The sequence below is a fragment of the Numida meleagris genome, chromosome 7, assembly GCF_002078875.1.
Source record: "Numida meleagris isolate 19003 breed g44 Domestic line chromosome 7, NumMel1.0, whole genome shotgun sequence".
Taxonomy (NCBI): domain Eukaryota; kingdom Metazoa; phylum Chordata; class Aves; order Galliformes; family Numididae; genus Numida; species Numida meleagris.
In genome coordinates, this window is record NC_034415.1 from 25,138,854 (window position 1) to 25,165,719 (window position 26,866).

Here is a 26,866-nt window from a genome sequence, read left to right on the forward strand (position 1 = left end):
CTTTGTTTAGTAAACAAGCAAATTAAACTGGTGATCCAGAGAATCTTGGAAACTTTACTTTAAATAAAAGAGCCTCTCTTTCAGAGTCGTGGCTTAAAACATATTGGAAGGTGCATCTCCAGATGTTTTATTGTGGACTGTGCTGTCAAGATCAAATAGGTAATCTGTGCTCAAATAGTCTTGCCATATTAAAAGCAGAAGTAGTGAATATACATCTATTTTTTTCATAAAGCAACAGTGGCATCAGCTTCTTGGTCAAGTCAGAACTCAATGTATTATAGATAAGTTAAAATACAGTTACATCACTGGAAATACTTGAAAAAGACAAATAACCACACCAATGTTATGAGAGGAATACTAATACATAACAAAAATAACAAAGAAGACAAGACAAGAAGGAAAACTATTCACAGAAGCAAGAAAAGTGTTACCCCTTCAAAATCACAGTACGTTTTTTGAAATCCTAGGAAAGATCAGTGAAGACATATGACAAATCTTGGAGAATATTCCACATGAGAGATTCCTCCCAGGCAATGAATAGGCCCATGCCAGCCAGGGCTACACACTGGAATTTCCACTGACACAGGATAGAACCACACAACATCAATCTGCTCCAGCTGAATTATGCCCGTTCACTCACACTGTCAGCCCGTCTGCTGCTGAAGTGCAAATATTCCCCAGGATTCATTTGAAGCAGTAAGCTGTCGGTGTAACTGGGCCTTACACCATCCCTTGCCGAAAAAGCTGTCTGTCCTAAAAGCACACCGAGATAGAAATGCAAGCACAGCTGCCTATGCCAGTACAAGGAAATTACTTTGCTCCTACCAGATCTCTGCATCTGTGGGCTGAGCAGAGGGTGCAGTAAGAAAGTCCGCTAGCTGCGTGCCTACAGCCACTGCAAGAGCCTTCTCACAGCATAGGCACTGACCATTTCCAGGCCAGGGAAAATGCAATACTGAAAACAACACACTGATTCTCATGTTGCAGTTCTTCTTAAAGACAGATTATACTAAAATGTCACCCTCCAGCTCCCTGGGCAGAACTGTTATTTGTCTGAGACTGAACTGCTTTCAGGTACAGATAGAATTTCAAAAATGCTCGTCACAGAAACCAGAGCTAAACAAGTCTGGGACGCTCTAAGGACCGCGCTGGCCATAAGAGTTGGTTTTCCCCTCAATTTCTACAGAACTAAGGAAACAGAAGCAGAATTCCCTCTGCTGCGTCGTCAACAGAGCACATGTTGTGCTCTCGGGCAGTTGTGCACAGTTAGATGCATAGTATACGTTTAAGGGCTCTGGGAAAGACCTAATCTAGCCCCTGATTCATGCCCAAATGACTCAAAGGCTGATAAATTGAAGTCTGCAAAATGAAATAAATTACAGTAGATTCCTTCTTAGTAGAGACACCCCTTCCACCTCTACTGAGTAGCACGGGGGAGTATACATGTAAATCCATCTCATCTATTATTTCCCGTAAGGTTAAGCTCAAAAGTGTTAAACTCCGTTCTGAATTGTTTTGACTTTGTTGGTTTAAACTCGATCCTCAACATTTTGATTTTTTTTTTTATTTGATTATACACACTCCTCTTAGAAAGGAATGCAGCGTGCTCTCTCCAGCTTTCAATTAGGAAGATGCGATTACCTTGAATTTCGTAACACTTTGCAGCAATGCCTTAAACTGGAGAAGAAGTAGTCCCTCTTGCCCCACAATCACCAGAACGTGTGATTTCTAAGAATCTACATATGCTAATGCTCACTGTCAGGCTATTAACTCGCAATGCAAAACCAGCAGCCAAAACACAAATTAGAGCTGGTGGTAAATTGACTCCTGATCTTTTTGGGACTGTGCAACGAGATCCCCCAGGAATTAACTGTAATATTTTGGCTGCTCACTCTGTTGCCTGAGTACATGGTCACAAGCAGACAGTAAGACCAATACACTGCTAATAAGCAAAATATGAAATACCATGATAGCTGAAAATAAATTCTGCCACAGACTCATGCATTCTATCTTCTTTCCTTCGCAGACAAATCATCGGCCGTTAGGAGGAAGGGGGGATTTATACCTTTTTCATCTCCTGGATCTTCCCTAACCCAGCACACTGCCAACACCATGTTAACAGTTTTTGAAAATGCCCCTGAAGAACAAAGATACTCCTTTTGCCAGATCCCAGTATTTACAAGCAAGCCCAAATCTGTGAGAAAATTCAATTGAATGCAGATGGCAGGAAATTCCTCTAAAATGACAGTGGCCAAATTCAAACCACAAGACATGAAAATAACCCAACGTACTAGACATGAAGAACATATCTTATAGATTTTTCCTCATGCAATTCACAATCTGTGATTGATTACTGGGAAGACAGACTGCAGATTTATTGGACTTCTGTAGAACAAGTATTCCATTTGCAACAATTAAATCTTATGTGGTTGAAAAATAGGTTGGAGGAACCAGTGGATGGTTCTGACACTGAGGAATGCACTTCTAGGTTGTCCGTAAGACCATAGATAGTTTAATTTTGTACTAGAACTCACTGTGCACTCATTTATTTTAGTGTACTCAATAGAGTGATTTAATTTTTTTGTCACTGTATCAGAAAACTAGACCTGAGTGATATTATTTGCATTGCTACAGTTTCTTTTCAGTTTTTAAATGACAGATATCCATTTTTTTGTGATTTAGCAGCTAAGTGCCCTTCAAAACCCTCCAAAACTGGCTGGACTAAGCTAGATCCTGATTCATCGAAACAGGAGGAACTTATTCTTTGCTGAATTCTGCTGTAAAATTCAAGTGACAACCCAGTGACAGAAAGGTACAGTCTGATAACAGAAATTCCAACAAACTCCATCACAGGAACTGAAATAACCATCTTCTTCCCTTTCACTCTGTCTGAAATCCAGGTGACCTGGCATTCTGAAAGGTGATACTCACACAGCATTTCATTTCTGCCACCACTTTGACTTTCATTTTGTTCCAGCAAATTTTCAGAATTGAAATGCTTTGTGTCCATAGTGATGTGGATAAGTGAACCATGGATGTTCACTCTTAGGCTTGAAGTGCTTGCCCTCCAGATACAGGTATTTGGTTTACAGAGTCAAGAGAAAGAAGTGATATCAAGCAGCTTACCAACACTAGGAAATACGGGAAGATCCTGCTGAAGAGAGGATGCAGAGTAGATCCTGAACACTAACATATTATTGTACAGGATGTATGTGAACTTTTGGATAAATGCCAGTCCCTGGTAACTCAGAAACCTGCAAAGGGCAAAACTGAACTCTGCAATCATCTGCTCCAAACGACCCACCCAGCCCTACTGTGCTTTCCTGAGCCCGCTGAGTATTCCTTTACACTGATAGTTTCCCTCTCTTCCTAATCCCTCTCTTCCTAATCTAATCTCTCACACCTAATCCCTCTTCCTTTCCATTATCTGCTGACGCCTCTCATTTCAGAGTATTGAGGCAATTCCAAGTTTGGTCTGAATGCAGTGACTTCTAAGGGAACAGGAGTACAGTGAGGAACAAAGAGCAGCAACTCCTCACCTTAGAGCCATAGCAGGGCACCACACTTGCAGCACTCCTGCCACTCAGGAGCACCCTGCCGCAGGCTCAGTCACCAGCAGCCTCTGTTTCCAGGCATCAGCAGCCCATGAAGCTCAACCGTGCTGTCCCCAGTAGGCAGCACTCCCCTTGCTCCCACTCCAGCACAGCTCTTCTCTCACCGCCCAGAGGAATACAGCTCCTTGCCCTCAGTCCCCAGCACATCCCTCCTGCTAAGACAAGATAGGACAGCGGAGACTTCATGCTGGCCTTTGTGGCATGCTATGTCTGCTTTCTGGCTGCAGTATGCGTTGTGCACACAGCAACAGACAGAAACTTGGCAGTCACTGCACCCGCTGCACCGACCCACAGAGCCCTCTCTGGCCTCTTCCACTCCACGTCCATCAGCTTTCATGGGAAGTTTGCACATGCATCGTATGGAAAACAGAGATCCTGGCTGGGGTCTGTAGAGAATAATCACCTAATAGCACAAAAAGCAGACAAACAAAACCTATTTTCAAATGAAGCCCCATCTGCTCATGGTCACGGGCACCAAAAGCCACGGTTCAGACCACGGCTGGTGGCTGGCAGGCTCTCCTCCAGGCAGAAAGAGATGCGCAGTGCAGATCACCCATAATACAATAACGTGGCACAAGAACAAGAGCTGCCCAAACACGCTGTTAGATACCACAGTCTGTGTGTTTTTATGAGCAACTAGCTTCTGTGCTGGGGCTAGGAATACGTCTCTTTTTATTTGTCTCCAGGTACTTCTTAATATAGCTGTGAAAGTCTGGAAAAAAATCTGCCTTGCAGACAGGCTTTTCTCTCTTTGTCTTTATCCTCCCCCTTCCTCCCTGTACCTCCTGTTTCAAAACAGTTCTTCAAACTCAGAAGTCCAAGGAGATCACCATGGAAAGAACAGTGAAGACATGAAAGCAATTACAATTGAATCACGCAAATATAAACAAGCCTGATTCTGATCCTCCAGTGAATTTATATGGGTAGAAATCCATCAAATTTATTGGAATTGTTACCAAATGACACTGGAAAATGCAATGTCCTAATTCTGATTTCTGTTTTAGCTCTTGGAAAAATAATCAGTCAAATAACAATTTTCCCATTCGTTAAAGCTGCACACGAAAGGGCTGCCAGCGTAAGAACATACTAGTGAATCCCTTCTACTTGATACCTTGAAGTGAACGCTACAGAATCAGAGTGCTGATCTGGGAGTAAAAGTAATGCTGTTTGACTTGCTCTTATTTTCACTGAGCAGTCCTCCCTCAACTCTGAGCTACATCAGACTCTTTTAAGTATGACAGAGAAAATCTGGTGAAGGTTAGAAAGAATGTGATCTGATTAACAGCCGCCCTCACCGTCTACCAGAGCACCCTGGTTCGGAGCTTGGGTTACGCTTTAGGTGATACCGTTTTTAAAGACATTTTTTGAGATTGCTGGACTCAAACTTCCCTCAATTACCTCTGTACTGATCCCATAAACTCACATTCTAGCTGAACACAACTGCTGTGAAAAGCATCCATTCTTGATTTCAGGAGGCCAAGAGCCTTCACTTTGTTCCAGTGATTCTTCACCTCCTTTATAAAGAATTTGTGCCATTTTTTTCAGTGACTCTGAGCCAGTATTTAATCTGTTAAATAGATGTTTTAGCAATATCACGTTGTTTTTTTTTTCTTAAAGAAAACCTCAATCCACTAACCACATAACTTCATGCCAGCCTCGACGAAATACACTTTACAATCATGTTAAACTAACTGCATGCCTACTCTTCAATACTTCATCAAACCCCGTTATTACCAAATATTAAGTCCTACTAACTGGCCTACTGCCACCCTACTTGTTCATGTTTTATATTGGCCCAGCATCCACCTCACTCTGCTCTTTCGCAGTGATGCTGCCAGGAAAAGGTTGAGCCATGAGGCAGATATTCATGCTGCTGGGCTGCCTGCTTACTTCACTGTGCAGCCATTCAGCAACTGTTTGAACCCGCTTGTGCTGCATGGTAGTTAACAGCAATGTCCAACAGCAATCACTTAAGTCAAGGCTCCTGTGTGCGAGAAAACAGATAGCCACTGCTTTTGTACATACTGGCTAAACAAAAAAAATAGGTGATGGGTGAAAAGAGAGGACGAGGAGCAGAAAGTGTGCCTTGCCCATGCCCAAACAGAGCACCAGCAGCACAGGCACCTCCTGAGCAAGACGCTGCCCTACCTCCAGGAGAGATCCTGCAGCAGCAGCTGCGCCCATCAGAGCCTCTAAGGAAGGATGTCCTTAGGTTCCTATCGTAATTCTTCTAACAAGCTAAGGAGAGCCCCAGCAGATCTCCATCACCCTTTACTTTCTTCCTCTGAAGCAGCACTTCACAGTGAGCATTGGAAGACTCTCTCCTATGCTCTGCACCCCTCTAGTCTGGGCATAGACTGCAGCAACCTCCTGCTAGCACTGCAGGCTGACAGGGTTCAGACATCTCACAGCTGTGTGCATCAATAGGATCAACTCCCTGCAGACCACTGGGGTCAGCCTGGGCTTCATTCAGATTTGTGCAGGAGTCAGCAAAGTCGATTGAGTCATACGCAATCTGCTTGCCACAAAGGCATCAGCCTTTGAGGAGAAGGAAGCAGTTGCCACTGCTGCAACACGCTTTTGTGTCACGCTTCTTTCTGATCCCGTGACTCACCCCTGTGCAGCCAGCTATTTATTTCTGCAATTTCTTTGTTCCAGTCTCTGTCTCCTGGTTGTGCTGAGGGCAGCACAAGATAGTTGTGTTGCCGTGCTTAGCCACTCACTCACCTCCCACTGCTGAAGCACCAGAATCACTCCTGTCTTCACAGCAGACACAGGGAGAAGGACAAGATCATTCCATAAAGTCAGAGAAATAACAAGAAAGTGAAGAAAGGCAAATGGATGGCAATAATCCCACAGAACATACTGCTGTTTGCTGTTTAATAAGGGAAGCATAGGTGCATGCATGGGATGAAGTTAAGGACAGAAAGCAAGATAAGAAGACTGAAGGATATCGATTCAGCTACACCAGTTTCTCTAGAAAATGCACTCCTTGGCCACATGGATAAATCACCGGCAAATCTGCATTGGCAGGACGAAAAGCATTTGGCCAAATCACTCTTCAGTTCCAAGACTGACAGCCGAGCTGGTGTCTTCCCTTATTTCACCATTCAGTTTGGCTCCAGAGTACCACACAAAGGAAAAGATGCATCCAAAGGCTGAGAGAGGAGTGTATTAACATCATCAATACAACCGAACATTCAAAGACTGCATCGCTTGTAGGATATGCGTTAATCTGACAATATAGGGCTGCTCCATGTTGGACACACCACTTTTTGTGTAGCTCAGGACCTGACATGATGCCTCCCTATCTGCTGTAAACATCTTTTAGGTTCTTCCCAACAGCCCACCGTCTATCTGTGACTGCTGCAGATGGAACTCAGAGTTCAGGACATAAGTTTCCTGATTGCCACAGTCCAGCAGTTTGTGGTTTACAACCCTGAGCCTAGGATATCAACTGGGGATTGTTGGTTTTTTTTGTTTGTTTGTTTGTTTTTTTGCTTTGACAGAAGAGAGGATAAGGAATATTGTACAACAATATTTGAAATAAGGTACACCAAGAGATCTATGTACTGATTCTCAGTGCCTCTATTTACCCACTTGCTTATAGTGACAAATTCATGCCATAGGAGTGAGGTGAAACTTTAAAAAGAACCAGGAAAGCTTGTAATAGCAGATGCTGTAAAAAGTATAGAATGCTACTGTTAGAAAGGGAAAAAATCTAGAGGAGCAAAGACAAGGACTACCACCCAGGAGCAGAAAAGAAATTAAAGGATAAGGACCTACAAATCATATGATAAGCCCTACAAGAGCACTGCTGTGTTTGCACAACTCCCTGAATAAGCTCTTTAAGGGAAATACACACTAAGTGATGCCCTGTGCATGAATCACCCCTCTCCCTATCCCCTACTTTTGAACAAACAAAAGGTGCTTACTTCTTCACTGTTCTTTGCACAAGTAACTCACTCAGATCGGTGCTGGCTGGGCATTCACAACACAAATGCTTTCTATTAATGTTGCTCCTGGCAGCTAACTCTCCTCCAGCACCTAGCTGGAAGCCCTGTTGGGCAGCTGTTCTACCAGGAAAGGAGAAGGGAAAGTCATCATCTGTAATCTACTGCTCGGCATCCTCTGTAGTCAGTATTTTTACATTTTTTTGTGGTTTTTTTTCTTCTTTCTCTTGCCTTGAGCAGCTCCTGCCCAGATACTTCCAGCATAGCCATGGATCTTGGGAACCTTGGTAAACAGGGTACAGATATCTTATTTGACTGACTACATGGGCAATACTTGAAACATCTTCCACATCCAGGTGAGCAGCGATGAAACAGTGCCTGCACCAACAACGGGTAGGATCTCAGCATCTCAAGCCTGGAGCCAGAAGACACTTCCACTACACGAAGTACAAATTGCCCTTTAGCATAAAACAAAAAGAAAAGAATAACAACAACAATAGCCATCTGGTTTGGAAGTGCAAGCACCAGCATTGCAAAGCACAACAGAGAGAGTGAAAAGTTTTAAATATAAATCAGGGCAAGCATCTCAAACTCAAGTTCAAAATAAATAAATAAAAGACACATAAAAGATCTCAAGCCAGAGAGGCTAGAAACCTTTAGCAAGCACTCATGATGTATAACAGTCATTATTAAAAAAAAAAAAAATCAGGGGCAATTTTAGATCTCTCGAGGAGAGCAGATAGAAGGGAACAGGCAGTAATAGCTTGAGGAATTCCAAAAGCCTGAAGCTGGCAACAAGATCTCTGTAACATGCTGTAAGGGGGCCAGCATCACTGCATGCAACCCCTCACACATTACCGACAATTTAGGGCAGGTGCTGAAGCACTGAAATAGCCAAGTGAGCTTGATTCATCGGTGAAATAAGACAGCAGCGTCTGGAAGTGCTGATGGTGAGGTTATGGAGCAGGATTTGCTTTTATTGAACAGTGAGTCACTTTCCCTGGGGTGACTGGGCAGCGCGGTATGTGCAGCCGTGTGTTCAGATGACAGTGCCTCTCTGTGCCTCACAGATCAATGGTTTGATGGAGCATTTGTTCAGCAGCTCCTGGAACATTCAAGATCACAAAAATTCTGTCTAGTCACACTGCCGTGCTGTTTCAGGAATAATTCAAAAGCTCGATTCCCTCCTGAAGCACTCCTGACGCCATTCTCCTTTTCATGAGTAAACAACAAAGAAGTCACTTCAGTTTCTGTAAACATGTTTTTCTTCATGAGCTAGCCTGTTTGGTGTGCATTACACGCTGTGCTGGCACGGGGCAGGATGTCTTACAAAAAAGCTTTCCACTAACACTGGAATCTTGCAACTCTGAGGGAATGCTGGGTTGCACAAGAGAGGCGTCGAAAATGAATTCTGTCTTTTCCCCCACAGTTTCAGATAAGCATTGGTTTTATGTTAATTGCGCACTCCAATTTTACGAAGGCCTCGGGTGAGAGTCAAAATTTCAAAAGAGCTTCTTCATTTTTTTTTTTCAGAGGAGAAGAAAATGATAATATTTAGATAAAGTGAAATGAGTACTTACTAGGCTGAAGTAGAGAATGTTAATTTGTTACACAGTGAAGTGGCCAAATTCTGTCCTCACTCTAACTAGAACCAGAATAAACACAATGCACACTGTGAAAGCAAATAGAAAGATTTTATACCTAACATTTTACATAGGCAACAGATCAGTAGATGGCCGGTGTAGGAACTTGAAAACAAGCAATGCAGGAAATTCTTCTGTTTAGTGAATGGGATGATATTTGCGTCCATAAATTGGAATTATGATTAATTCCACTGACTGACTCCATTTTCTTTCCGCTTTGATCTCTTTTGGGCCTGATTCTTGTAACTCTACCCACTGAACTGGCAGAGGACAGCATCCTTAACATGCTTTTGATGGAAACTTCTTGTTAAACTAATTGTTTCCTTTTTGCTTTCATTTATCTGGTAAAGCATACTACAAAGTTTCCATTGGGCATCTCTTGTAAGATTATTCTGACAAGAATTCCCCTTCTTCCTAATGTTGTATGCAGTACTTACTCCAAACTTCTGTGCCTGTTATTATCTGGAAACTAGAATACAGTTAGTACTGCAGTTAGTTTGTGAATCTTCCAGCTGATGCCACTTCCCAAGATAAATGTAGCCTAATTCTTCTTATCTATCATCCCTCTTCCTGAATTGTCATTCACCCACTTTGTACTGTCTTCTCATGAAGTCAGCAGGGCTCACCAAGGTGCGTCTGCACTAGCTACTGCTCAAGAGGACATTTCAGAAAACACGAGTATAGTAACTGTTGTGTACTAAGGACAGTGGGTCACAGAAGGAAGCTGAATACAAGGCCCATAGAAAGTCAGTGGGATTGGTACTGCTCCATTCTAGAAAATAATTTTAAAGCCAGCTTTGATTAATTCTGGCTTCATCTCAGCCTTTATTGGGATTTCTTAGCTCAGTATCTGGTCTTCTGTGCCAAAACAGCACCAGGGTGGCTCCACCCTCCTTTGAAAGCAAATTGAAATCTGCAGCTCAATTCAGGACAGCTTACCCAAAACTTCACACTGAAATTCAGTCCTGGGTTCATTCTTTCTAATTCACGAGCATCATAGCCTTGCATGAGAGTCAGCAAAGACACGCAACTCCAGATATTAGGTGGCTGAATCAATGTTTGGGAAGCATCTCTGTTGTTTCATTAACTCCACAATTAACCTACAGATCTGGCCTCTAAGCAGAGATGGTTCTAATTTGAAGCTCTAAAATTAGCTGAGATGTCATGAGTAAGATGTCTTAGTCCAGAGGGACCTTACGGTGTATCGGCTTCTTCACCGGGAGCAGAATCATTATTTTTGTCTCCAGTATCACTGATATTTTAAACTACCTGAAAACAGGCTATGGTTTTCAAACACACATTTTGCAACCAGACACCTACATTCACATTTCAGCATCTAACAGTAAATAATTTTGCTTTCCAAGAAGCTGGCCCTTTCATACAACTGCATGAATGAAGACTAAGAATGTAATTTCACCGCATTTCCCTTTGAAATTACTAACTCCAGCATCATTTCGCAGTGCTAAACGGTCACTTCAGACAAGCTGGAAAGCAGGCTGTACCAAGGGAAGAATCGTTCCGTCTCTCCGCTGTAGCTTTCAGCAGCCTATGCACAAAAGCAGAGCAGTGCGGCTGAGCTCAGCAAGTGAAAAATCCCTCTAGTGGGGTGACACTGCAATCGTAAACTGAGCACAGCTTGCTCAGGCTGCATCTCTGCAGAGGGTACAGCAGAGCTGTTTCCCATACGCCCATTCTGTAGCATCCTGATCAAGGGTGTTGCTCTTAGCTTGTGTAACACAGCTGCAAGATCCAGATCATTTTCACAGGATACTTTTCTGATTCTTATTTCAGGACTGCACACTGTCTCATGGAAAAGATTCTCCTGGACAACAGTTCACAATGCTCTTAAGTAAACTGAATTTGACTGCTGTTTTGGAAAGGTTCTGAATTCAAAACAGAGGAAAGAAAAGACCCCTCAAGCTAACTAACTACAGGGAAGGTACAGAAATAAACTTTCTAACAGTGTTCTGTCACAGGTAACAGCCTTTCTGCTCCCATCATCTTCATTATCCAAATTCTCATTGCACTTAGCAAAACTGCTGTCAGCTTGAACAAGAGCAGGATCAAATCATTAACTTATAACTGTACATGTATCTTATAACTAAATGCAAGAGCCTTACAGCCCAAAGCACCTCATGTAGCTTCGACAGGCACTGTATCTCAGCTCAGCTCCTGCTCTCTCCTTTCCAGCAGCCACTATCTTTTCTATTATCTTTGCTCTTTAGTCTTAAACAAAGTTAACTCCAGTCAGACTGCAGCATTTCCTCCAGAAGCATCTTGCTTCCCGCTGAGCACATTCTTTGGGCCACCCGAGTGCTTCTAAACCAGATGTACACTTCTGTACACTGTAAGGGGCTTCATGGATTATAAAGCATTATAAAGGAGCAAAACAGTCTCTCTTCCTCAATGGCCCCTTGAAACAGTGAATGAAAAGCAGCAGAAGAAACATCTGCCCACTGGGCTCATGTCCATGCTGTGCTATAACATCTCACCAAGATTAGCTTGGCACTGCACAAGAGAAACTGCTGTAAAATGCTGAAGGAGAAATCCTTGTTTAGAGTGCAATTAGAATGCGCTTTTCTTTCTTAAACAGATTGAGAAGCGAAAATACATATACACAAGAAAGCTCAGATTTGCTGCTCTGTTGACTAGACAGGTCTCCTCTGGCTTGGATCACTCAGTGACAGCCCCTGCCCTCCCCCTAAACTCCTTTGTTGTCAGCACCAGTCTATAGATGTGTATCATCCTGTTTCAAAATATCCCTCTTTTCTTTTTTCCTTTAGCACAGTACAGTACAGCTCCCTCCTTGCAGTCCAGTTCTCTTGCTTCCCGACCCACACTCCGCTAACATCTCCCCTCAGGAAGGTCACTGAATTCCCTTAAGGAAGACCGTCTGTGAGACAAAGTCTCATGCATTGGACATGAATAACTGACAGCAAAAGTACCTGGGTACTGAGGTACCCCTGTAGACGAATTATTGGCTCCTGTGTCATTTGTTCAGAAAAAGGGCACCTTCCCACACTGCATCTGTGTGCTGCTGGGTATGTGTGCATAAACTTTTGCACACAGCAAATCTGGCATGTCCAGAGTATGACAAACTGACCATATGCTCTGTAGTACTTCTCCAAGTGTGTCTGATGGCCAGGACATCTCAAAAAGCTGATAGCATTCTAGAAAGCTTCAGACAGGCCTCCCTTCTTTTATCTGGGCAAGATATCCTAAAAAGGAGCAGAGAAAAAGCGAGGATAAAAGCCTGATCTGGCAGTCTGCAAGTATAGGATCCGTACTGCTGCAGGAATGGGACAGTGCCATCAGCAATGCTGCCAGAGAGACTACTTCTGAAGCAGAAAGGAGAAAGCCACCCACCTTACTTCCCTTTTCAGCACTCATAATGGGAAACACATCAAAAGCCAATCACTGCTTCATGTTGCATCATTACATTTCGACCCACTTAATGTTTACAGTAAGCTATGGCCTCATCACAGCACAAGCACAAGCATGGTGAAACACGTGTGCTTGGTTCTCATTTGTACCTCCAAATCAGTTCTGTGAGGCATCTGACAGGTCCACAGCTACTGTTTGAGACAAATCACCACATCAGTCTAAAAACAGAACAAGCAAATAACAACAAAACAGTTCTTGAAGCCAGAGATGCCAGTACTGCCATCCCTTAGCGTATTTGAGAGAGAACTGAGGTCCCCCTCCCTGCTGCTGGGAGGTGAGGCTCGCTCCTGAACAGTAGGATTGCCATAGACACAGGAGCCCATATGTCCCACCTTGCAGCTGGTTCAGCTGGGGCTCAGCAGCACCAACCCAAACTGCTCAGCTTTACCAATAACAGCATCGTTACCAAAATGGAGAGGAAATCAACAATCTGACTGTGTCCTGCACAGCATGCTCTACACGGGGAGTTTTGCTCAGGTGTACTTTCACACCAAACAGTCCTAAATGAGAAAGACAAAAACAAAAGTAATAGAAGATGTTCACCAAACTTCTGCAGAAAGAAATTACTATATGACAGGTGAGCTGGAGGATCTCCCTCTCTGAAGCAGTCAGAAAAGTCTGCTGCCTAAAGCAGGACTCTGAATTAAAATGAACCAGTGGTCCAAATCCTTTTGGTAATCCCTCTGCCCCACTACTGTAAGTTATCACTGCATGGAAAGAACTTTCCTTTTTATTTTTAATTAAATTTTCTGAGTTGTCTTATAATCATTTTAAGAAAGCTAATGCAAAGCTAACAGCAGTAGAAAGCACAGGGCATCTGTCACCTCAGGAACAGACAATATCCTCCTAGGAGCCAGCATATTATCATAGCTGTATTAACTGCCATCAGCTAACAGTTACCTTAAGCAATAAAACAGTCTCGGTGCTGGAGGAGTCCATTAGAGAGCAATTACTCAGAATAACAGGGAAGGTAATAATTTTCCATATCGTACCTTCAAACTTTCAGACACATGACACTGAAATCTAGTACAGCTCAGCTGTAAATCAACTGTGCATCGCAGGACTATTAAATGCTTTCGAATCATTCAAAAAGTGTTTTCCCACCACTTGGTACAAATTGAATCAAGATGTATTCACAGCTGTATGAATATCTGAAGGAATAATAATTCATTTTTTTTCTCCCTTTCAAAATCAATTCCTATTGGTGTACCTAACTTAAGAGATTTTTTTTTTCACCCATTTCAGAGAACATGGCTGAAATGCAGGAAAGAAAAATGGTTGTTGATGCCTCAAGCAGGCATCTTTATTCATGAATGGAAGCTTACTGTTCAATTTAAATAAAACTCCAAAAAGATCTTTAAAATAACTTATAATGCTTTTTAGAAAGCTCAGTGATGAATTTACTGCTTGTTTACCAGGAAAATCCAGCTTAGATTTAAGATGAAAGTAGCAGAGGAACCAGATGTTAGGACAAATATCTGAACCTAAAACAGCCCAAAAACAATTTAGTACTCATGTTTTTAATGATTCCCCCATTTCCCACTCCATTTTGGCTTCCCTGAAGCAAGATGGCCTTTTAAAATTATCTCATTCCACCCTAAAGGTCATGGTGTAAGACTCAAGTGTGTGTCTGCTTCCAGCAAACTGAGTTTTATCCTGTACCGATGACAAGTTTCTTTCCCTAACATGTCTTAAAACATTGTGCAATCCAGCCAGTAAAATAACACCATGCAGCACACTGATTATGGACCATGCCACTAGATCTCCTAGAAGGTGCAAAGCAGAACATGTACCAAAAGAAAACACGTGGCAGTTTCTGTATCATCAGAATGGGCTAGCTTTCAGTGAGAAGGTTAACTAACATGCTGCCGTGAAACTTACTGTCACGGGATATTGCAACATCACAGACCAGGTCAAGGTCTATAAAACAGATTCGGAGTACTATAGCCAAGCAACTTCCTAAACTACAATTGTTAGTGGCTGGAAGAATGCAGGCAGAAAGTTTGACTAGACGCTTGCCATCTTCTTCTGTTCTTCCTTTTCAGCATTTGCTCTCAGCTCCAGAAGACAGAGTACCGGACCTTTAAACCAATATACGTGTTTATATGTCAGAGAGGATGAAGAGGTCATCTGTTCAACTCTGTCTCATATCAGAATAAACTGTATCCAGTTCTTCTCCAACAGATGCTTTTTCAGAGTGTTCCTAAATACCGTAAAAGAGGATGACTCCACAAGCTTTCTGCCTTTAAGCAGGTCTCCAGTGTCTAGATCCCAGTTCTACAAGAGCTGATTTAGCTGCATGCGTAGGACAGACACCACTAAGTCAGATCATGGTGCTAAGAGCTACACTTTTCCTGTCTTCCCTTCCCAAGTAAAGCCATGCTTCTCATCTCACACTAAACAGCTAGGCATTACCTTCTATGCCTAACAAGTAAAGCTTTGGTCAAATCTTGTGCCTTGTTACACAAAAACAAGGAAGAAATCCTCTCACAAATTTATTTTAAAATTCTAATTATTAGAAGTAACTGTGAATAGCAGTTATGCTTACTGACAGACATACTCTTGAATTTACCTTTCAAATCCACAGGAAATGCAGTAGCACAATAGCAGTAAATGACTGTTTTGGTTGTAAAGCCAGACTGCTGGTTTCTGAAACTCCACCTCACTTTGCTCTGCAACACTCAGAAGAGGCACATGGTCATGTACCAACTCTCACATTGAGGAAGTGATAAGTCTGAACCACACTAACACAATCTCAAGTCTTCATTTAGTAAGTACCACTAGTTAGTCAGTGTTGTGGAAGACTACCAAAAAGATTTGCTTTGCATCAACCTCAGATCCATCTAGGATCTAAACATCAGCTCTCCAGAAGCCTGAAAGCATCTGAATGATTTTAAGACTTATCTATGCCCTTATTATAGCAAGAAAAAAAAACATTCTGAAACCAGACTCTGGAGTTCTTTTCAAGAATGCATTCCCAAGACATACATCCAGAAGAGAAAAGAAACAGGACTTCCATAGAAATATCTTTATGGTCTTCTTTTAGACAGTGAACTAAATCCCTATGCTAGCTAGATGCATCTTAAATATAAATTTGAGATCTCTTTATTATGGAATGATGTAATGCAAGAAGAAAATGCCAAGTTGAAATTTTATACTGGAAAATAATCCATCCATGAATAGCTGAAAAAAATTGTTTGCAATCAATAGGGTCTACTTTCAACTTCTGCAATGCTGCAGTACGATCAATCACTGTACGATCACAGGTATTGGTCAAGTAGGTCTTGAAAGATTCACCAGCTAAAACTCAGTTTCCACTTCCTGTACCTCACATCATGCGTGATGATATTACATTACAGTAAGCAAGGATAGATACAATTCTATTTTGACAAAGGGTCCTTTGACTCAAGCTCCTCATGGACTCCCAAACATCTATTCTACTCCCCAAGAGCAGAGTAGGTACCAGTTTATTTTTGTCAAATACAGGAGCAGACCAGTGCCCATATACGAGGTTGTATGTGTATGAGCCAAATTCTCTCGTGGTGCATGTCTCGAGTTCAGCGAGTTATGTCAGTTAAGAACATACCTTTTCCTCAAAGGACGCATTTTTTTCCTTTAGTTCTCAGACATTTTGCATTTTTCCATGGGGTTCTGAATGTGTTCATGTATTTAAAATGATTCTCACTATTGGATCATTTACTCCATGTCCAGAAACACAGGTGGCCACATGAGTGGTGAGAAGAATTTTACTCTCTGTAAATAGTTCTCTTTTGTCTGCTTGAGATCTTTCTCAACAAGGCCGGGCACACCAGACATTAGAAACTACCTTTTCATCATCATATTTTGTACTTTAACAAAAAGAGAACAACAGAGATAACATTTCTCACATTACCATTACATCTATGCAAAACAGGGTGAAAACGCAGAACAAAACGGTGCCCATGTAGTACCAAGCATGTCATTATCATCTAACTGAAGGTCTACACAGCAACACATGCCCTCTATTTCCTTCTTACATATTTCTTAAAATTGCCTTATATCTACCTCATTTTCCCCTCAGTGACCAGGTACTCTATTTTCCACATCACTGCACAGGCAGAGCAATCTCAAGATAACAGTTTTAGCATGTACATTTAATCTGATTGAACGTACTTTTCACATGAAATATACAAAACAAGTCCATCTCTCATTACTCATTTTTAATTCAGGTTCTTTTACTTGGGTTTAATTATAACTCTGAAAGGACATCTTAGTATTTCTGTATCTTTCTCCTCGAATTTTGTCTGAATCTACAGCTTCAAAAGGCACTTAGAACACAGAACATCACATTGCTTTGATTATTTCTAACATCTGGGATCAGCATGTGCCCTTTCAAGGCACGAAAAAGTTTCTACAGTCAAATAGTCAGTTCCGAGTAAGACCTCTGCAACTTGCTCTACTGATATTCTGTACTTCAAGAAAGTCAAAGTGCACTGAAAGCACTCCAAAAGCACATTTCTTCCTGGCTTTTCTCTAATTCCTAACACTGAACACTTGAGCAGTCAGCCAGCAAAGCCTTCTAGCATCAGCTCCTAAATTCTAGCAAAAAGGCATGTTAGGTGCCTAAGCATTTTTCTTACAGCTGGCCCTCACAAACCGAATGAGCAGTGCTGCAAGAGGTCCTGACAGATTCCTTTTAAGGCATACCATTTGCCAGGGGTGTGGACACTCATTTCTACATGGAATAGTGGGGCTGGGAGGGGGCAGGGGAAGAAATAGCTCGAGCAAGAAGACTGATGAACAATTTTTTCTATTAATTACTGTTACCGAGATCAGTTCCCTGGTCATCCAGTTCATGTTTTCTTTAGTTCAGATGCACAGGTTTTCAATGGTCTTAGCTGCTGCTTCTCTCAGAAGGGGTCTTGGGAGACAGTTCTGAATGGATAGGACTCTTCCACAGCAGTGCCCAGAGGGCACTTTTTTCTGGATGGAAGGATAACCTATAATGGCCTTCCCATTTAGGTCTGGCTCAATTTCTCTCATTTATTTTATACTGTTTGTCCTGCTTCTCTCAAATACACTGCGCACAAGTGCCAGTGATACTCACTGCCTAAGGAGGCATGCTATAGGTCCAGCCAACCTTCTCTGCTCTGATCATTTCTTCTCTTGTGTCTCCAAGTTTCAAGAACTATCATCAGCTAAGGAACAGACAGCTAGCCAACAGTAAGTCCATGATTTTTTGGTGGGCTTTTTGCAGTTTCACATCCCACACCCACAAAGTGGGGAAAAAGAAAAACAAAAAACAAAAAACCAGAATTAGATAGCATAACTTCAAAGTACAAGAATGAAAAATCACTTAAACCTCTTTGATTGCTGAAGAGAAAACAAAACCAACAAAATCTCACAGCAGTTAAGTACTAGAGCTTTTTCTGTCTGAAGTATTCAGCTGTATCTGACATGGTCTGCAGCAGAATCACAACTCCAGACATCTAACATTTCTGAGGCATGCCATCTAAGAAAACATACTTCCTTTATTTAATAAATAAGGCTGTGTGTTTAGCTCCCAAATTTGAGGATTTTTATAGTTCTCTGATTCTCAAGGCAGTTGTAGCACATGTGGTTTCTACTGTGGCAGTCTGTACTGCAAAACTGGACTTTTGACTAAGTGCACAGATCCATTTGAGATCACTGTAAAGCAGCTGATATCATTCAAAAGACCACAAGAATGTGGATGAAATGCTAACTTTTCAATGTTCTCTAAAGAAAAGAGAAAACAGGAAGATCCTTATGAAAATACTAAGTAGAAGATATTATCTTGCCTGACAGACTTACACTGCGTCACCACTGCACTGAAGAAACTGAAAATATACCCTTTAGCAAACAGTAAAGTTGAAATCAATCTTAGCTGACTCGTTTGCAAACAGAATGTGATCCTCATATTTCAAAGTAGCCGAAAATGACTCAAGACAAATTCACAAATCCAGTTACTCAACATGAGATAATGGAAATTATGGCTCTACAACTCATGAGGGATGCTTCTGAGAAAATTTCTGGAAAGTGCTGTACAATTATGAATGATGAAACAATGGATTTCTCCAAAAGACAGCTAGTGGTTTTATGCCTACAGTATGCAGATGACAACAAGAATATTCATACAGAATTCACCAGATTATGCAATCTGTTCTACACTCAGGGTAAAATGACATCAATAATGAGAATACTATATGCAGATCTGAGGGAGATCCAATGGTAGGGATAAAGCTGCCACAGTATACGAAACGGCATGCTGTGCCTCGCTGCAAGATGAAGAACCACAAGATCCTAATAATCCCTGCACAGAATTTTTCTTTATCTTTATAGACATTTTTTGAAAATGTTTAATTATTTTCGAAATATCCAAAGGACATAAAGGATTTTCACAAGGATACAATGCATACATCACTTAGCATTTGTGTAGTCTATGTAGAAGGAGGTACAGTTTCATATTCTGAGAAGTTTTGCACGTGTGAGTGAAACTTGGCAGGGTGTAAAGGGTACGGTGATAAATCCTGAATTTATAGCACAGCAGCACAGATAGGAAAAGTAATATTCCCTTTGGTATCTAATTAAGTAAGAGAGTCCTGGACAAGGTAAACAACAAATCTTTTCACAGCCCTGCAAGGGCTGGGTATACTAATAAGAGAAGGCCACTTTATTACAGAAATGCATTAATTTCCTCAGTCATCCAATTGGATAAAGGTTACAGCTTGTTTGTACCCAATGGCTTTTCACCAAAGAGAACTGGAGTGCCTGATTCTGGTTACCAGAAATTAGAAGGGAGTTGTGTAAGTATATCTGTGCTGAAGTAATTGTTTTTATAGCATCCAGTATTCAATCAATTTGAATGTGCAGGCTTAGAAAATGATTCAAGATCTTTAAACTCACATAACAACTCCAAACATAACAGAAACTCAAAAACAACACAGGCTTCAAGTGGCTGATTCTGATTTCAGCTGTAATTGCTTGATTACTCAGCCTCTTCTGTTGCAAGCCAACTATCAGCTCACAGAAAGGTCCTTGTAGTTAGTTCAGAAGTATCTTAGTTGGCTCAGCCAAGACTGGTATCCAGAACAGCACAGTTGATGTAGATTTTGATGGTACCAACCTTCAGCCCTATAAGTGCAGTTTCAGTGTACTCTGTCATATTAAAAACAGAGCTTCAATCCAGGATGAGACAATTATTTCTCTAGTATTGTATTGTCTCAAAAATGAGAACAGAACGGATGACTTACAGTTTACAGATGTTCTAGAAGAACTCATATGCTTACCCTCCATTTCTTGATAAGTGATGGGAACTGTTAGAGGCATATATATAACTTCTTTTGCTCTTATTTAAAAAAAAAAGAAACAGCCTTTTGTACTCTTCTCACAAAGCAATGCTGATAGGCTCAGGTGCCCTGCATGCAGTTGCTGCATCTTACCCTCTAGCTCTTAGAAAAGGCCTTTTTCAAGCACGCATCAAGCAGACAAGATGACTTCTCTCCCAGAAGCCTCAAGCACTCAAAACAACCAACTGGTCCTTGCATAGAGACAGCCAACTTTCCCTTCCAAATTCAGCATCTCCTTAGGTTATAATTTATTTTTTTTAATTGAGGATGAACCTCAAATAATTTGTTCCTATGCCGGTTCTAGAGCGAAAGCCTTTAAAGTTTACATGAACTGTCAAAGTGGTGTTTCTGCAATTCTTCTAATGGCTGCAGTTATCAACAGATATCCTAAGTTTTTCACTAAGATGTTCAAACTAGTCTGTAGGCAGAGACAAGTATTACTATTTTTAGAACCACAATGAATAACCAAAAGCTGAGATCAGAATGTCCTTTCAAGGTATTTTTGTTTAAATATACTGGTCTTGAGTCCCTCGTTCCAGACTCAGCCTGACACCAGAAGAAACACTGAGAAAAGGCCAGACTTTTAGAAATAAGAGAGTCCATTACCTATCCAGTATTTCTCTCCCAGTAGGACACCCTGCTAGACTGATGCCTTGACTCTGTTTGGCAAGTAGTAAAAAGATTTACAATGCTTGATACCCTTGTGTCCTCTCAGAACTACTTCAACATTAACCATTTAAGGAACTGAATCGAATTCCCCCCTTCACTTCAGTACAGAAAACAACAAATAAGAAAAATCCTCATAAAGTAGTTTGTCAGAAACATTTGGCTTTATCACCAGCACATATATTTCTATGATTTGCAAGTCTTTCTTCCTTGCAAGAAGTCTGACTTCATAGCTCAGCACAGTTTGATCCAGAGATAGTTGGCATCTTTACAGTGAGTAGATAAGTAATGTTTTCATGCAATGTGACAGTAGTTACTGCACACACAGTGGAGTAAAGCAATTGACTCTCCTGATTTATTACAAATGCTATCAACACAAAATTCACAGTAAGACTTTCATTATATTATGTTTTCTGTATAAACATCTCCATGGGTTTTGCCAATCCATTTTACATCCAAAAAAACACAGCAGCAGGGATGCATAAAATATAAATATGTCTGAGTCTGTATTTTGACTATTTCTAAGAAATATGCTTTAAGCAATTAAAATGATAAATAGGATAGGAAAGGAAGCTACTTCATTGTCTAAATCCAACATTTCATGCTCAAGTGACTTCACAGGATCTCTCCCTTTTTCAAATTGTCCTTCCATCTACCTGGACTTCCCCCTGCCCCCAACCCCGAAGGAAATGAACTACAGACAGTTTGGGGGGAGATAAGATTTATGTGTCTTAAACACTATAAAGACTTATTATATTCTGCAGACAAAAGTTAGACAGCTCCTGCCAAAAACCCAGTCGGTATATCCCTAGTTGCAGACTGAGTTGGTGCCATAACCTGCAGTTTGGAATGTGTTTAAATCAGGCATTACCCAAGGTAGAGATCAGGTGCTTTTAACCACCCAAAAAATGCCTGTACGGAGTGTAACCATGTTGACATTGCTGGCTTTAGAGAACTACAGTAAAATGGAAAGATTTCATATCATCTGGTTTGTGACACCCGACTCACCTGTGATGTCTAACGCTTCAGAGCTTTTCTGGGAGCTGGACCATTTCTCCGTAAAAGGCATCTTCCATTCAAACAGGTTCAGTTTAAATATACAGGTCTCTCATACAAGGTCAGATTCAAAGCTGGGCTTTCAAAAGACAGGAAGTTGGGAGCCACAAACAAAAAGTATCAAAATATTTACACACCTGTCAGTATTAAATGTAGGTGAAATGTCTAGTTAGGGTATTAACATGAGCAAACTGGATCTGGATACAGAGTGAGGACTCTGCCTTCACGCTTGACCTTCAAGGTGTGAAGATTCAGTCCTCAATGAGATGATGTCTCCACCTTAATTGTGAAACACTTTATGCAGTGTTCGTAATAGATCTTCTCATATCACTCCTTTGGATGGCTGGACTTAAGACATGCATTGACCAAACTGTCAAACAAGAGCAGATGAAAGTTCTGTCACTAAGTATTTTTGCCAATTCTATGATACTTTCAGCAGCTATAAGTGAACAGTAGCACTTTGTCCACCAGGAAGACTCTGAGGACCAGATAGATTCCATTGGCTAGAAGTCAAGATAACTCTCATAGAGGTGGAAAAAAAAAAAAAGTAAACTGACTCAATTCTAAAGTTGGAGACATTTGTTAGCAAAAAAATGTATACATATACAGAAAGCAGATTTTCAGTTTGCAACTGAAAAAAAAGATCTTGTGCATCTTTACTTTTCAAAATACCTATTTCTTCTCTTCCCACCCTTAAATTTCCTCCATGCCAACAGTAATTTAAAGTATTTATTTGCAGATTTCTTTTTTTAAATGCAGGTAGCTGCTCGTATGCATTCCTGTGGCTGCTGAGACAATGGCCTAGTAGGAAAGGATGGCTTTCATAATCCCCATGGACTCTACCTTTTGAAGGAAGTCCTGGCACACCTTAAAGTCTAACTACTCTTTAATTTGATTTGTGTATCTACTTTCCTATCCATCTGAATAAATACAAGTGTGATTATCAGGGAGTAAAAGTCCAGTGAAACACTGTTTTCTGCTTCTTTCTCTCTTTGTGAGGTTGCCATACTTTATATGGTCTGAATCTTCAATTAATTCCATTGTGAGAGGGAAAACATTCGGTGGGCCTAAGAGGTTTCTTTGCATTTCAGGGATAAGGGCTGAACAAATAATTGAAAGTAAAACTCCATCAGAAGATCAGAAAGGTCCTTCTTGTGGCAGGTCAATATAGCTCATTCCAGCACTGTATAATTTCAGTTTACACAGCAGGTCTGGATCAAGATTGCCAGGTTTCGTTGTTGTTGGGTTTTTTTAATACCTTAATCTGATCTTCATGAACAGACACTGTTGTGCTACTTACTCAGATCTCTAGAAACAGGAGTCACAACAAGAGATCTTATTACCCATTTGTTCAAAACAAAACACCCTCTTCTGTGATGAAAGTAACCATAGGCAGTCTGATCTTGGCTCCGCAGGTGTCTGCCGGTGTGATCTTAAATGGCTGTCTTCCAAGCACATGTAATTTGGTCTAGATCCCAGCAGCCAAATCTGTGTGTGAAAACTAAATCTATAGCAACTGCCAAACTCTTCAGCAATTCTGTGGAGTACATTACACATATGTCCAGCAGAGTATGTCTAACCTGCCTGTAGATAAACAGCTCTTGTATCACTGCCTTGTTTAGGCCCAGGTCCAGTGACAAAACATTCTGCTATTGAAAACAAAACACGACACTCAATCCTGCTTTCACACAGCTGAGAATGAAATGCTGTATTGCAAAGAAGAAGCTACTGCCACCATTTTAATGATGATACCTTGATTCCAAAAGCTAGCCCCTGGCTTGAATGATGATAGCTTATCTGTCTGTCGTGCCACTTGTGTCCAGAGAGGAGGTTTGTCTTCACTAGGCTCTAATCCTGTGTCAGATACTCACAGGAAACAGCTTCCTCATCTATTCCAACAGCAACAATTAGCACAGAGATAGAAGTGGTGCTCGCACACTGGGAAACATTACAGGGGTTATCCTTGGAAACAGGTATTACAGAATTACAAAGCATTTTCTACTTTTAAATGCATGTAAGATGGCAGGAAGGGCAGTGACCTGCATTGGTGCTCTTTCTGCCAGGCCAGTACAGCCCTGCTCTTTATTCTCACAAAATCAAAACCTCTGAAGAACAGTGCAAGCAGGGCTGCTGTAAGCTCCCTCCCAGACTTGAGGCTTTGCTGAGGAAGCCCAGCCTGGCCTGCTGTCCTTAGGCTACTGTAATTCGTCAGAAGTAACTTCTGCCAATGCACTTCAGTACTGACCAAAGCAGATGCCTTTATTATTCCAGCCCCCAGCTTTCTCTGAATACAACAGCTAATATTGTCAGACTTAAAGGAAAGTGCCTGCTTCAGTGTGCTCTAGAGACATCAGTGAATCTGCACAGACAGTCCAGGGCAGTTATCAAGGTAGCTATGAGTTTCTGCCTTTTATAGACAAGGGACTAGAAGCAAGGAGACTACAAATCAGTAGAGCACAGGTTGCTGGATTGTTCAGAGTACTGCACTCCTCAAGCTCACAGTCCTCTCTAGCTGCCTCTCTTTGTGTATCTCTCAGAACTAGGGAACTATCCAGGAGGAAGGTTTCTGAAGAGAAAGAATGATCAAGTTTTGTACTTACAGAAGTACATCTTCATTCAAACCTGTCCAAATGTAGAACAATACTGCTAGGGACCAGGGTAGGAGCGGAAGCAGCTATTTCGAATATTCACATTACCAATATGTCCAATCGAAAACATGAGGTTGACATTTTTGGTTGCTACTTTTTCCCCTGTTACCGCATACATAACTTAGCCTGTCTGACATGGGTATGTACATGACAGTTTCATACTTGCCACAACACTTATAAATATTTCTCTGGCCAAGGTATATCCAGGCCCCAACTGAGCTGCAGTACCCGTTGTCTAGATAACACATACAAGGCTTATAGACAGTCCCTCCCCCAGGAGTTTAAGGAAGAAGAGGGCAAGGGAGGGAGCGAGGAGAACTGAGGCAGAGAGTTCAAGTAATATGCTTGCAGTTGTGCTGCAAGCCTGTAGAAATCAGAGAATTAAAGCCAGGCCTTCCAAGGCTCAGTTCAGTGCATTAACCACTAGACCCCCCCCCCTCTTGAAAATCCTACTCCCCTTTTCAATTGCACAAAAAATTGGAGCACTGAACTCAACACTTGGCACCAAGCATTGATACTGATGGATCACTTAATTTCCCAATACCTCAAATCATCACTACACACATCGTGGTCTCTTGCTCCACAGTATATACAGTATATAGCCTATTTTCACAAAGCCACAAGTAATTGTTGCTTCATCCGTTAAGAGTATTTTGGCAGGATAGAGAGGTTTTTGTTTTGTTTTTGTTTGGAAATCCTGCCAAGAAACCCTCTTTGGTGGATAGTAAGTAACACATTTAGGGACTTGTTACATTACAAGTTAAAAGGGAAACTTGATTAAAAATTATATTCAACAGAGTAGAGTTGGCTGAAGAATCTGAGCATCAAAGAATGGGAATCTTTCCCAGTAAGGCCAAAGTTACTGCCCAAAGTCCATGGCAAACAATGAAAGTATTCATCAGGAATAGCGCACCTTCCCTGCTGAATGTTTGCAAGAGCACAGAAAGGCAGAACTGGCCCTGGTATCATTAGGTTAACTCTATCTTAGAAAAAAAAAAATACAGTCTAGAGTCAGTCACAGTGTCCACAATATATTTCAAATTTCAACCATGTTTCACTAGATCACATAGATCATGTTTTCTTAACAACTTAGGAGCTAGCTCACAGGGCTTCCAAGAAAGTTCTTTAAGAAACAAACTCCTGAGAATTGTACATGTATCCATGTATATACACAGAAATACCTAGCCTACATTTTCAAGGCTTTCAGGAGATCTGCATACATGGGCTATCAATATAAGCCAAAGCCCACAAAACCCAGCTTTAATAACAACTGTAAATACTACAACCTTGTTTCACTGCTGGAACAGTAGATAGAAGCTTATCACAATTAACCTTCTGAGCTAGTTATCTACAGGTCACTAAAGTCTCTTGAGATGATCTTCTATCTCATTGCTGTCTTGCACTGGATGATAACAAGGGAATGATTCATGTTTGAGTACACACAAGATATTTTTGGAATGGAAGACGCCTTTGGCTTCAAAAGGAATCCAAGCCAGCTGCAGGTAACATCAGCAGCCACCATCACCGAGCTGTAACATCTCCATCGTCTCAGTAATCTAGATCCCTTCATATTGTATTTCAACCACAGGTGCTAAAAGTACCTCTCAGTGGGGCTAAATTTAACAGTGGAACAGAAGAAAGACAACCACCTATTTCTGGATTTACAAAGTGGCAGAACACTCCTTTGGATACTCCCACAGGCATACTGCCCACAGGCTGGGAGCCATTTGCTTCTCAGTCTCCAGCAGAACTAAACCTACCTCAGAGACAAGGCTCAACTTGAAGAGGAAACAGCCGGTGAAATACTATGGCCTCCTCCTGGCTGCATCATACAACATCAGTGTTACTGTTGGGAACACTGCTTCAGCAAAGGATCAAGGGATGAAATTTGCCCTCCCACTGATGTGATGGAAAGCAAATATTCAGAGTCTACGTAAAAAGGCAGTGATGACTGTATTGACCTGACAGATCACGGAGTGGATACACTGAAGATTGAACTGCTATTCTGTCATTATCTTGCTGCTTTGTGCATTACAGACACATCTTAGTTTTACTTATCTGTCCATGTGGTCAAATCACCACAGCTTAACAGTTGAGCCATTCTGTCTGTTCACAGAGTAAGCATTTTTAGCCTGAAGCAGGTGTGAGATCATTTGTCTCAAATATTTTTTCCATGGTGGGACAAACTATGTTGCATTGTCTCCCACTTGCCACAGGCCAAGAGCACAGTAGGGGACAGCCATCACTGTGTAGCTGACTTTTTGTTTTGCAAAAATGAGCAACAGTTATAACAACAGAAGACTTCCATTGTCCCCCAGCCCTGCAAAAAAAAAAAAAAAAAAAAAAAAAAAAAACCTGACTGAAAAAACAAACCTGTCCATTAAACAGGGATGTCTTTGGCCAAAGTTGCATTTTTAGCCTGTGGTTTAAAAAACCAACAGCAAAAAAATAAAACCTCTAACATTTTAAGTGACAAAAAAGTACATTATATAGAAA

The 26,866-nt window shown here is 41.3% G+C and overlaps 1 protein-coding gene across 6 annotated transcripts in view; it reads right to left on the reverse strand.

Moving 5' to 3' along the window:
* GLIS1 (GLIS family zinc finger 1) overlaps nucleotides 1-26,866 on the reverse strand; it is a 187,937-nt gene that overhangs the window by 136,326 nt on the left and 24,745 nt on the right. Inside the window, exon 1 of one of the 6 annotated variants that reach the window (XM_021404409.1) lies at nucleotides 21,675-21,750. The exons of the other annotated variants lie outside the window; for them this stretch is intronic. Coding sequence (XP_021260084.1) covers nucleotides 21,675-21,735 — 61 coding nt within the window. The 5' untranslated portion in view covers nucleotides 21,736-21,750. Of the gene's footprint in view, nucleotides 1-21,674; nucleotides 21,751-26,866 lie in introns of those variants that run through there. 6 annotated transcript variants of the gene reach the window in all.